General features: G+C 44.4%; 1 protein-coding gene across 1 annotated transcript in view; it reads left to right on the top strand.

The window, feature by feature from the left end:
- KDM5B (lysine (K)-specific demethylase 5B) overlaps positions 1 to 12114 on the top strand; it is a gene marked incomplete at its 5' end in the record, with an annotated part of 40723 nt that overhangs the window by 13184 nt on the left and 15425 nt on the right. The window contains 10 exons of the mRNA XM_010181876.1: positions 628 to 786; positions 1389 to 1508; positions 1648 to 1806; positions 2221 to 2402; positions 5117 to 5279; positions 6239 to 6358; positions 7021 to 7215; positions 7575 to 7756; positions 8367 to 8491; positions 8813 to 8963. Of these exons, the coding sequence (XP_010180178.1) occupies positions 628 to 786; positions 1389 to 1508; positions 1648 to 1806; positions 2221 to 2402; positions 5117 to 5279; positions 6239 to 6358; positions 7021 to 7215; positions 7575 to 7756; positions 8367 to 8491; positions 8813 to 8963 (1556 nt within the window). The remainder of the gene's footprint in view (positions 1 to 627; positions 787 to 1388; positions 1509 to 1647; positions 1807 to 2220; positions 2403 to 5116; positions 5280 to 6238; positions 6359 to 7020; positions 7216 to 7574; positions 7757 to 8366; positions 8492 to 8812; positions 8964 to 12114) is intronic.

Here is a 12114-nt window from a genome sequence, read left to right as displayed (position 1 = left end):
GAGAAGACAATACTGAGATTCTTTCTGTCCATGCTGCTACCTGAGTCCTTCCTAAAACCAAAGCTGTTCTTTGTTCAATCCACACCTATAGGTCGGTAGATACCTGAGAAGGAAACAGGCAAATACTTGAACCCTGACACCCCCACCCTCCAAACAGGAAAAGGGTTGTGGGGAGGAGCAGAAAATGCTGCTTTTTTACCAACATAAGACCACAGGGATCCCTCGTCCTCGCTGCTCTGTTCTGTGTTTGGGAAGAGCCTTCCAGGCCGTTGCTAACGAAGAGGTGGTGCAGGACAGGCGGCGCTCAGCCCCAGTGTGTCTGGGTCCTGTGCCTTTTCCTTGGGGAAATGATGTGAATTTATCCCTGCCTGATCCTCAGCACTGCTGATCTGAACTCTCCTGGTCACCAACTGCTTCTGTCATTGGGGAAAAAACAAAACACTGAAGGACTTGCATCTCTGGTGGTGCTTCCTTAAATTACATAGCAAGGCTATTTAAACTTCAGTGGGAATATTCTGTGTATGCTGCTCCCGTTTCCATTTCAGAGATAAAATACAAATAAGCTTTGGCAGACGACTGAGTTACCGTAAGCGCTCACATCCCCACCCTGGCCCTTCCTCATTGCAGGTGGATTTGTACGTGTGTCTCCTGTGCGGCAGCGGTAACGACGAGGACCGCCTGCTGCTGTGTGACGGCTGTGACGACAGTTACCACACTTTCTGCTTAATTCCACCTCTTCACGATGTTCCCAAGGGGGACTGGAGGTGTCCCCAGTGTTTGGCTCAGGTAACGTGGCAAACCGTAACAGTTAGGCTGAAGAATATTTTTTATTTTGTATGGGATTTTGGTGTTTGGGTTGGGTTTTTTTAAGTTGATCTTAGGTATTGAAAACACAGTTTTTTGTTGCTTAAGGTTGTGCAAACAAGGTGATGGAGGGTAAAGCTAAAACGAAGGCTGGGCATGCTTCACATTACAAAGCTGTGACAATATTGTGGAGCCAAAAATTGATCTGCCTTTCCATTGCTAAAATGTTAAAGATTACATTGGATTTTGATTGGCACCTTTGCTCTATGTTTAAAATTGGGAGTCTCACCGGATGCTTCGGTGTGGAGGTCTATGCATCTTTTCTTTCTTTGCTTAGACATACTAAAGGAAGGAGAAATGAGGCAAATTGCTTCATTAATGTTTATACAGACTTATTATTATTGTTGTTGTTGTTATTATAAATATTGTAATTTGGTGAATTAAGCAGAATAGTTGCTTTGACTCTGTGTGACCTGGGGCAGTCATTTCATTTGGGTCAGCTGTCTGGTCCTTCCTTGTGCAGAATCTGAGCACAGATTTGTCTCGTGAATGCATTACAGAAATAAGTGTCCTTTCACTTGCAGGAGTGTAATAAGCCCCAAGAAGCGTTTGGCTTTGAACAAGCAGCAAGAGACTACACGCTTCGCACGTTTGGAGAAATGGCAGACGCATTCAAGTCGGACTATTTTAACATGCCAGTGCACGTATGTTCATGGTTTATCCTGGTGCCATAACAGAGAGCTCATTTTTTGTGCTTAGTTAAAATATAGATCTTTTGAGAGGGGAGACGAGTATTCTGGTTCCCGAGTTTATGCTCCTTGTTTTTCTTCTTCTCATACCCAGATGGTCCCCACTGAACTGGTTGAAAAAGAATTCTGGAGACTTGTTAGTACCATCGAAGAGGATGTGACAGTGGAGTATGGAGCTGATATCGCTTCAAAGGAATTCGGCAGTGGCTTCCCAGTTCGGGGTGGGAAATTTAAAGTTAGACCAGAAGAAGAGGTAGGTCTCTGTTAGTTCTCTGGGTGTGTTTGTAGTGCAGTTCTCCCAAAATAAGGGAACTGGGTGGCAACTGGTTTGTTTTGTGTATCGGGCACAGTATTTGAAAAGGAGAATTAGATCAGGTTTTGAATGAGTAAGATTTGCTGTGATTGGACATCGAAAGCCATAGGTTTATTGTAGAAGTTATTTATTAACTTCTAAACTAAAAAAAGTCTCATTTTAACAGCAGAGGTCAGATAAGGTTTGTGAAAGGAGCAAAGGCAGTGGAGGTTTTGGTCTTTGGTTCACTGATCTGTTTCGTTTATTTTTCAATGGGCAAAGACGCTTTTCTTCTGCTGTTCTTGCAGCAGTTTTACCTTGGGTCGTGTTTCTTTCCTGTTGTTTAAACCTGTGACCGTTCGGTTCCATTTCCAGGAGTACCTTGATAGTGGCTGGAATTTGAACAACATGCCTGTGATGGAGCAGTCTGTGCTTGCTCACATCACTGCAGATATCTGTGGGATGAAGTTACCCTGGCTCTACGTAGGAATGTGCTTTTCCTCATTTTGTTGGCATATCGAAGACCACTGGAGCTATTCCATTAACTATCTGCACTGGTGAGTGTGGGGAATAAACTCAGCCTCCGAAGCAGTTTCCCTTTCATTCCCCCTTCCCCTTTTTAATTAATGGACTAAAACCAAATTAATTTGAGCTCAGGCCAGGACAGCCCTCCCAGTCCTGGAGCAGCAGGGTTCAATTTGACTCAGGACGATTCCTGCATTCATTTGCTGTTGGACAAGAGGTCAAATTTTGGAAAGAGACATCCATTCCCAGTTTTAAACAAATCCATGAGAGATGCAGCAGATACTCCATCAAATGTTTGCTTATGCTCAATGTCAAACTGAAAACCATGCCAGTTTTTTTAAAACTCATCTAGCTTCAACTAACAGTCCTAAGATCGTGCATATTTTCTGTCTGTTAGATAGATCATCCTATCATAAATCCTCTCATCAAGCGAATACTCGTCACCTGTAATCAGGACAGATCTTTGCCATCTCTTTGATGTTCTAAACAGATTGAACTTCTTAAACTTCTCACCTTGCAACAGCTTTTCTAGGGTTTAAAGAATTCTTGTCACTCTCCCTGAAACCTGTCAGGCCTTTTCCCTTCCCTTATTTGTGGGAGTGTTCCAGCAGAAGGGTAAAAGCACATCCCAGGTGCTGCTCGGGTGGTTTTGGTGGGTTCTTCAACTGCTGCTCCTTGAACGAGCTGCTGCTGACTGAATTCGCTGGTTTACTTGGTACTTGACGTTATGTTTGAGTGAGGCTAAAGAAATGGGTGATCAAGATTACGTTGTAAAAATGATCTTCCTTTATTTTTTTGTCTGGGTCTTCAGTCAGGCTCAGAACTGGGAAGGAGAGGAGGGTTTTGTTTGCAGGAAAAACTTGATTTCTTCCAGGAGAGCTTCCCTTGGTGATGTTGGAATGGTTTTATGTGCTATGTAATTTGTGCCAGGTTTCATTGGTGTTTGCAGTCCAGGGCAGCAAGATGTGTAAGTGCACACATGTACATGTGCACACATACAAATACACGTTTGGAGACACATGGGAGAGTAGCTCTGACTGCTTTTAGTGTATTTCTCCTTCAGCGTGAATGTCCTTGATGTCTTTTCATTTGCAGATACTCTTCTGTATTTCCCCTCTACTTAGGGGTTTATGTCTGTGGTTTTTGGCCTATTCAAGAGCAATGTGTAGTTGCATTAATGCTGTTTTTGAGCAGAGGATTCAATCTTGATGACCTGAAGAGACGATGCTCTGAACTCTGAAAAGACTTCAGAAGGCGGAGCTTGCTCTTACGATGTCCTGGGGGTGGCATTTCCATCCTCAGTGTTCCCACGTGCTCTGAAGGAGCTCGTGTCCTGGAACAGTATTTTGAGTGAACCAGGCTACAGCAGCAGGGTTGAAGGCAATAGTTCTGCCTTACTCTAAATCCTGTGCTAATTCCTGAAATAGTAGAAAGATTAAAAACCAAATCTTTGCTAAGAAATAAACAAGGTGTCAGTCCTGGTCAGAGGAAGAATTACGTCGTTGATGCTGTATTTCTGAAGGCAGGAGCTGTCAGGTAGCAGTGCAGAAAGAGCTGTCACCTTCATCCATTCTGCAGCTTCTGCCTTCATAGGGCTGGCACCTCTACACATCTGTTAAACTGTGTCTTCCTCTGTGGTCTGCTCTCCTGGTACCGGTATCCTGGTGGAGTTTAGCGTAGTCCATAACTACTGACACAAACCAAGGAGCAGAACTCTTGACCCCGTGTTGGGTCAGGACGCAGGACGGTTTTTAGCTGCATCGATGACTGGTTTTCATGAATTCATAGAATTGTTCCAAGGCAATGACCAGGTCCAAGGCTCTGTAGTCACTTACACTGCATAGTAATGGCTCTGCTGTTCCCTGTGGTACCAGTGTCACTGCCCTTTCTCAGTCCCTCCCGCTCGCTGTCCTCCTCACCATGACAGAGATGCTGTTTGAGCACAGGAATAATTCCTCACTATGAGAGATGCTTCTTGAGTCGCAGTGCACTCTTCTGCAATCCTCCCAGTTGCTTTATGAAAAAAAGAACAATGTTGGGTCAACTTTACTGCCAGCTCTTCAGGAGTCTTCGGAGAAAGTGATTTGTGTGTTCTCTTCTTTTTTAAGTACCTTTTCTAACTTTATTCTTCATAAGGGGTGGAAAGGCATTTTCGTCTTCGTGGTGCTGTGAGCCAGCTTCATTGTAAACCTGAAACTGCCCCTTGGAGCGCGTAGGCATGACCTGGATTTTCTCAACTGGCTTAGATTGAGTTCCTAAAAGTTCTTCCTACTTTGGATAAGGATTTACTTTCTCTTGATGTCTTTTGTGGCTCTTACTCACACAATCTGGAAGTTTAATTTCTACTTAATATATGTTGCTTTAATGGCAATTATGCCAAGACAGAAAGAAGTAGCTTTGCTTGTTAGATCCAGGAGGGAGTTTGTGTTCGTGGTAAAAGACAAACAGCTTGGATCCCCAAGTTGTGTTGGAATCACCAGAACTTCACTGAGGACTTCTTCAGTCTTTTCCCCCCGTCCCCTTTTTCCCCAGAGTGTTTGAAACGTGTGCTCAGAGAGGCAGGCAGTTAAAAACCTCGGTCTGCAGGAGACACCTGCATAAAATGTGCAAATTCAGGGAGGTGCGTAATCTTTGCGTTCCTTCCTCGTGGTATACCCTTCTTGTGACGTGGTGTATTTTAAAGCAGAAGACTGAAAATGTAACTTACAAGATTGCTGATATTTAACTTTTTTTAATAATCTTGCAGGGGGGAGCCTAAAACGTGGTATGGAGCCCCAGGGTATGCAGCTGAACAGCTGGAGGATGTAATGAAGAAGCTTGCTCCAGAGCTCTTTGAATCTCAGCCAGATCTCTTGCACCAACTTGTCACCATAATGAACCCGAATACTTTGATGGCCCACGGAGTGCCTGTATGTTGTTGGACTCCTGTGCTACTCCCCCAAACCCCACCCTCTTTCCTTTCAGTTCTACTCCAAAGCCGATAACTTTGGTTGCAGCGATGGTGTGGTAGTGTCCGTGTGTGTTGTATCTTCCTTGCCTCGTACAATGTGCCAGTATGAGCGGATGGGCAATGGCATCGCTGCTTTTGGAGTTGCTTGGCAAACTCTTCTCTGCAGATCCACCTTGGTGTATCTCTATTTCTGTATCTCAGCCGGAAAGTTTAGTCTCGACCTTTGAAAACATGGCAGGAGCTCTTTGTGCGTGTGTCTAATCAGACACAGTTTTTTTTGGCATAGAGTTTCTGACAAGGAGCCAAACCCCATTCTTCCTTTATTTGTCATCCACATCCTCTTATTTTTCCTGGATAAGTTCTTAGGTATTTTAAAAACATTTTTCATCAGTTTCCATCATATTCCATACTAGATTATTCATGGGAATTATGTCCCTTTACAACTTAATTAGCTTTTGATTAGCTGACCTTGGGACTTAAAGGAAAATCTGGAAACGGTGGCAAAAATTGTGGTGTCTCCTATGCTGTGAGAGACTCCAAAATTGACAGATGCAGGAACACCTGCCTGCCCTCGTGCTGGTAGTCTGGCACGGAAAGTATTGGATTTACAGTAGTATGAACCCTTGAGTAGGCTCCAAATTTCTCTTCCTTGCCTGTGCTGTACCTGAGTAACTCTCAGCAGAGCAGCCAAGTGCAGAAGGCACAGCCAGGTGACTGAAAATGGCTTAGAACCATTAAAACCCTGCTTCCTGGGGTTTAGATGACACGTTACCAAAGGCCAGGTGTAATTCTTGGCCGTATGTTTTAAAGCTGTTTGAAGACATCATGGAAGTCACTAGGAATGGGAGATGAGTTTTCTTTTCAGAGCCTTCAGTGCTGTTTAGGTTGGATCTAACGCTTGTCTGTCTCTCCTCCTAGGTTTATCGAACCAACCAGTGTGCGGGCGAGTTTGTGATCACCTTCCCGAGAGCCTATCACAGTGGCTTCAATCAGGGTTTCAATTTTGCTGAGGCTGTGAACTTCTGCACGGTTGACTGGGTATGTTCTAAACCCACATTTTCCTAAAGCGCGCAGTTCCAGAGTTGTTCCCAGCCGATGCGCGGCTCTGACGCGCTGCTGAGGCACGAATCCCGTCCACGCATCAGGAGCAGCCTGTTACTGGAAGCATAAGGTTTTGCTGCAGTTATTTCTTCTGTGTCATGAACTGTGGGCTTTCTCTGGCTCCCAGGGTTCAGTTTGAAATGACACATTAGGGCTGCCGTAGCTTTTACAGCAGGACATAGGCAAGGTCCTGTGCATGCCTAGAGTATGAGAAGCACCAGTGCTGGTTTGTGTCCCCAAATTCCATTCAAATTTTCAAGAGCTGGAATGAAATTTTTCTGTTTCTTGTGCTGGGAATGCTCCAGGAGGTGCTTTCTGCAGCTGAAAAGCAAAGCTGACTTGGACTTTATTTCTGCTTTAACATCTGTGGTTAAATCAGACGATACACGTAGCACACTTTAAGAGCAGTGGATGATACGTTTCACACACATTAAGAACAGTTAAAGACTTTCATAGCCCTCTTGGTGAAAAATAATAAGAGTTGCATCTGATATGAGGGCATCTTCTTGGACAGCTGAGGTGCTGTAGGTGTTCAATGTTAATGTCTTAATGTAATTTTCAAGATGAACTCTTCATTTATTCAATGTTTTTCGGTGCAGCTGCCATTGGGTCGCCAGTGCGTGGAGCATTACCGTCTGCTTAACCGCTACTGCGTGTTTTCTCACGACGAGATGATCTGTAAGATGGCTTCCAAAGCAGATGTGCTCGATGTTGTGGTAGCATCTACGGTTCAGAAAGACATGGCCATTATGATTGAAGAGGAGAAGAGGCTGCGTGAGAAGGTTGCTAAACTGGTGAGTTGTAATGAATGGAGGAGCAGTGAAGCAGTGGTGGGACTTAGATTGACTGGGGCTTAGAGCTGCACAGCGCCTTCCTGAGTAGTGCTGCTGATTTCACAGGACCTTATCGTGCATCTTGCTTTAGCGTCTGCCCTTTGATACTGTTCAGAATATCTCCTTTAAAGTAGTGCTTGTTCTTAAGAAGCGTAGTCAGAATTGCTGATTTTTCATTAACCAAGATTTCTGTCTACCTGGTTTTAATACCTTATTTCTAAGCTTCGTTATTCCTTTGAGGAATTCGGATTCTGATGTTTTAGACTGGAATAAGCAGCTCCTCATTAGGCTTTGAAGTGATGTGACACACTCTCTTGCAGGGAGTGACTGACTCGGAGAGAGTGGCTTTTGAGCTGTTTCCTGACGATGAGCGGCAGTGCTTGAAGTGCAAAACCACCTGCTTCATGTCTGCAGTTTATTGCCCATGTAAACCTGGGCTGTTGGTGTGCTTGTACCATGTGGAGGATCTCTGCTCCTGTCCCACCTTCAAATATAAACTGGGGTAAGCTTTAGACAGCAAATAACGCTGTGTTCTGGAGATACTTTAGGTGTAGGTATTGCAGTTTGATAATGTAGTGCCTGCTCTGTTTTGTCAGTGGTGCTGCTCTTGGTATTCTGTTTCTCTCAGTCCTTTGCAAATACGGTACCCCAGAAACAAAGTGCATGTTTTGTGCTTATATACAAAGACTCTTTTCAGCATTCAGCTCTTCTTGCTCTATAACGGCAAAAATTGCTGCATAAGTTAGTTTGCTTTTTTATTTGTAGCAACAAGGTCCTCATCCCTTACATCCAGTCCTTGCCAAGTAATATTCTGGGTTTTTTCTTAATTTTTCTTCCTGTTTTTGTTACATCTTTGTCCTAAGTGAACGTAGCTTGTCCTAACACGGTTTCACAATTGCTCCAATTGGAATGGTGAAATTGCTTTTTGAAGCAGTTGCAACGTTGAAATTGTCTTGGGAGGAACGTGCAGTGGTTGTCGGTCTCCATTCCCTAACCCTGGGTGCACAGCGAATCATCCCTGTGTTGTATGGACCAACCTCGTTGTCCCACGCTTCCACTCCCTGCTCTCCCCCAGTTGTTGCTGAAGAGTTTGAATGCTGTGCTGCTCGTAGGTACCGCTACACCCTGGAGGAGCTCTATCCAATGATGAACGCGCTGAAGATGCGTGCGGAATCATACAACGAATGGGCTTCCAACGTTAACGAAGCTCTGGAGGCAAAAATTAACAATAAAAGAAGTAAGTATCTTGACTTTTGTCCATAACATATGATTTTAAGCAGCTATTTTTTCACTTTTTAGTTTCTGAACCTTAGCAACTTTTGTCTTATGTGACGATCAAAAGAAATCAGGTGTAATTCCATGTTTTAAAGGAAATATTTTAGCTGCTGTAGTCCCAGAAATCGTTCTAAGCTGTCTCTGTGTGAGAAGGTTGTGTATCACTTTGACACAAAATATAACTGAAGCTGAAATAGGAAGGTATTTAATGTGTTGTTCAGCTTTACCTCTTAAAATCCATCACAGAGGGGGACTTTGGTTAACTTACTGTCTTTCCCAAAAGGTCTCATCAGTTTTAAGGCTTTAATAGAAGAATCGGAAGTGAAAAAGTTCCCGGACAACGACCTGCTGCGCCACCTCAGACTTGTCACACAGGATGCAGACAAATGCGCCTCGGTCGCACAGCAGCTTCTCAACGGCAAAAGACAAACCAGGTAAATGTTCCTGAGGGTGTCTGCAGGAAAATTGAGTCCCTGACGATGGCTGCCAGTGTTCTGTAAGAGTTAAAAATGAGAGCAGTGGTTTTGTCTTCTCAAGAGAGCCACCTTTTACAGCAACATTCAACTTCACTGCATGTCATCAGTTAAACATCCTGAGCTTTCAGTCGCTTCTCTGTTTGACAGTTGGGCACTAAATTCATTCTCGCATTCCCTGAAAGGATAAACTGGTGTGGTGTTTCCAGACAAAGCAACACCCAGCGAGACACAGCCCACTTGTCTTTGTGCCACGGGGCCTGAAAATCTATCAGTGGTGCCTGTGTTAACATGGGTTACACTTCATGCCTTGTGGAAAAATAAGGTGTCTTAATTCCTGAGCTGGTGATGATGAGAGTGCTGTATAGGATCTCTGAAAAATGCTTGCTCTGTCTTTGGCAGTGGTTATGTTTAATCTCTTAGGTGATTTGCTCGAGGAATTTAAAGACAGAGCAGTATTTGGGTAATACGTTCTTCACGAGCAGATGTCTGGCTGCCTGGGCCTCAGAGCACTTTCCATGTCTGAAATGAGGTGGAAGGAGTCAGCAGATGCAGAAGGGTGAGGCCAGATCTCCTCATTGCATCAGTTCGCTTGGGACTGTGTTGATGTAGCAGCTTTTCTCTTGGGGAGCACAGTTGAGCATCTTCTGTTGCAGATTCTCCACCCAGACTTACCATGGCAGTATCTGGTCTCGAGGGATGGTGGGTTTCTAAGAAAATCTTAGTTTTATATTTGTGGAGGACAGTTCTGCTCAAGTCCAACAGTCTTAACAGTATGAAGTAAGTAAGGAAAAACTGCTTCTCTTTTGTCCCGTCTGGACAACGCTCACCTATTTCTGCTGCTCTGAACAACGTGGTGTAACTGCACGTGCATGGTTTCCACACGTTGCCTGCCTCAGTAGGAATCTTGTAGCTTGTCGTTCCCTGTGTTCTTGCAGTACTTTGAAGACCGACTTCGAAGGCCTCTGGCAGCAGAATATTCAACTGCTGTTTAAATGTGACTTTTGTAGCTGCGCCTTCCCGTCTTAGTCATCCTTGCGTAAGCCATAGCAAGGACTTGATAAAAAATCTGCTTCCCTCTTGCAAACACAAGAGATTGAAGCCCACGTCACAGCAACTCAAAAATATTACAAGAAGAAATGAAAAATCCAGCACTCCCACAGACGTGACTTCTGCCACATGGGTGACTTCCACCCCAGAGACTCATGGCGCTGTTATCGAAGGACTTGTCCACTCCTCATCTCTTCATTTGATGTCTTTTGTCGTTCTGGCATTCCCAATCTCTGTGTTTTCCCATCCAGGCCTTGGGTTCTGCTCAGGTATTTCCTCTGATGATCAATGTGGAGCCGCAGCCAGGCCCCTTCCAGCTGCTCTGTGCCAGACGAGCTCTTCCCAGAGCCTTTCCTAAGCACGTACCTGGCTTTGCTTGGCCTGGAAAGGACAGGGAGCAATTTTTATCTTCACCTCCGTGACCAGGTCTGTCCTTTTGTCCCTGTGGTGGTGTCTCAGCCTTTCTCCCAGCTGTACCTGCCAGTTCCTTCAGTGCTGCGGGCTGTGATGAATAATCCACCCAGTGCTGCACTACACAGGATCAAGGCAGTGCTTGGATTGTGTTTCTTATTCGCTCTAAAAGGGGTTCTCGCTGCTCTTTCACCATTTCTCCTTTGATCTTTTTGTAGCGTTTTTCTGGGAAATCTCCAGCTGCATGTCTTCATAACTGAAGTGTTAAAAACCAGTGTTATTTCATGGATTTTTTTATTTTCCTTAAAAGATTGAAGGGAGGAGTGCTCATAACCTATGCAGGAAGATATAACACAGAGAATAACCTGCTTAACATCTTAATACTTGTTATATCAAATGCACTTTCATCCACGTGAAGTTCACATATCTGCAGGATGCTGAGCAGCCCTCATCATGCCAACTGCTGTGTGTTGGTTATGGAGGATTGTGAATTCTGCCCCAAGTTTGGTTTGTGCTTTGGCTGACTTTCCTTTACAGCCTGGTCCTCAGCTTGGAGGAGTCGTGCAGTAGACTTGGCTCCACTGGAAAGGTCATCCCTGTCAGTCATGGCAGTCAGTGATGCTCACGGTTCTCCTCCTATGTTGTATACGCAACAGTTCCTGGAGAGAGAAGATCAAGATGATAAATATCCTCTGAGAGTAAACCCTGTGACTCTTGCTCACCATCTGCAGACCCTGTAGTACCTGCAGATGTGCAGATGGGCTTCACTCCCCTGCTTCCCTTGGTTCTTGCAGTGGTGGGTGCTGATGCTCTGCTGACAGATGTGTTTGGAGGATCGTTCTGTGATCACCTCACCTGTCTGACCCAGGGGCACCTCTCTGGCCCTTGCACGTGGCTGGTTCTGGAAGGGATCAGTGACAGCAGGGCACGTACAAGGGGATGTCCTCGCACTCCATCTCCATCCTTCTCCAGGCCTCACGATACTGCTCTGTTGTGAGCATCTCCAAGAGTTGAGACCTCGTGCTTTGAGATCTCTGTAACCCCGGATGGACGGGGGCTTTTCTCCTGTGAATGCTCTTTTGTTTTTAGCTTGTGTAATGCCTGGTTATCAAACCCATCTTGTGACAGTCAGTTCTGCAGTTTAGATGTGTGTGCGTATGTATGCATACATAAATGTCTGTTTATGTAAAAACTCGTGTCTTTTCCTGGAGGATACTGCACAACTTCCACAAAGACCAGTAAATCATTGTAGACCATAAACCAGCCTGTCTTGTACCTGAGCCTTTGGATTTGTTTTATTGGTCAGCTTACTATGGATTTTTGAAAATCCATAAAATAGCTATTTTTAACATAGAATGGTAAATGAAAATTTATTTTATAGTGTTCACATTCCAGTCATGCTGCCCTGTCCTGCTGGGACGTTGTTCTCCTCCTTTGTTTAAAGGAAATATTGGGGATTAAATTGGAGCCAGCATTGTAGGAGAGTTCTTTCCTTTTCTGTTCAGGGTTCTCAGACGTAGTTAATATTGGCTTGAGTTTAGAGAGGTTTTTAATATTAGCCAATTTGTTAACACTTATAAGCCACTCATTTGATACTAAGCTTTCAGATAAAAATGAAAATGATGATTTCAGCATAAAGAGGATTTTTCAG

The sequence above is a fragment of the Mesitornis unicolor genome, unplaced genomic scaffold (genome assembly GCF_000695765.1).
Source record: "Mesitornis unicolor isolate BGI_N332 unplaced genomic scaffold, ASM69576v1 scaffold17573, whole genome shotgun sequence".
NCBI lineage: Eukaryota > Metazoa > Chordata > Aves > Mesitornithiformes > Mesitornithidae > Mesitornis > Mesitornis unicolor.
This window is presented reverse-complemented; position numbering and strand designations above follow the sequence as displayed.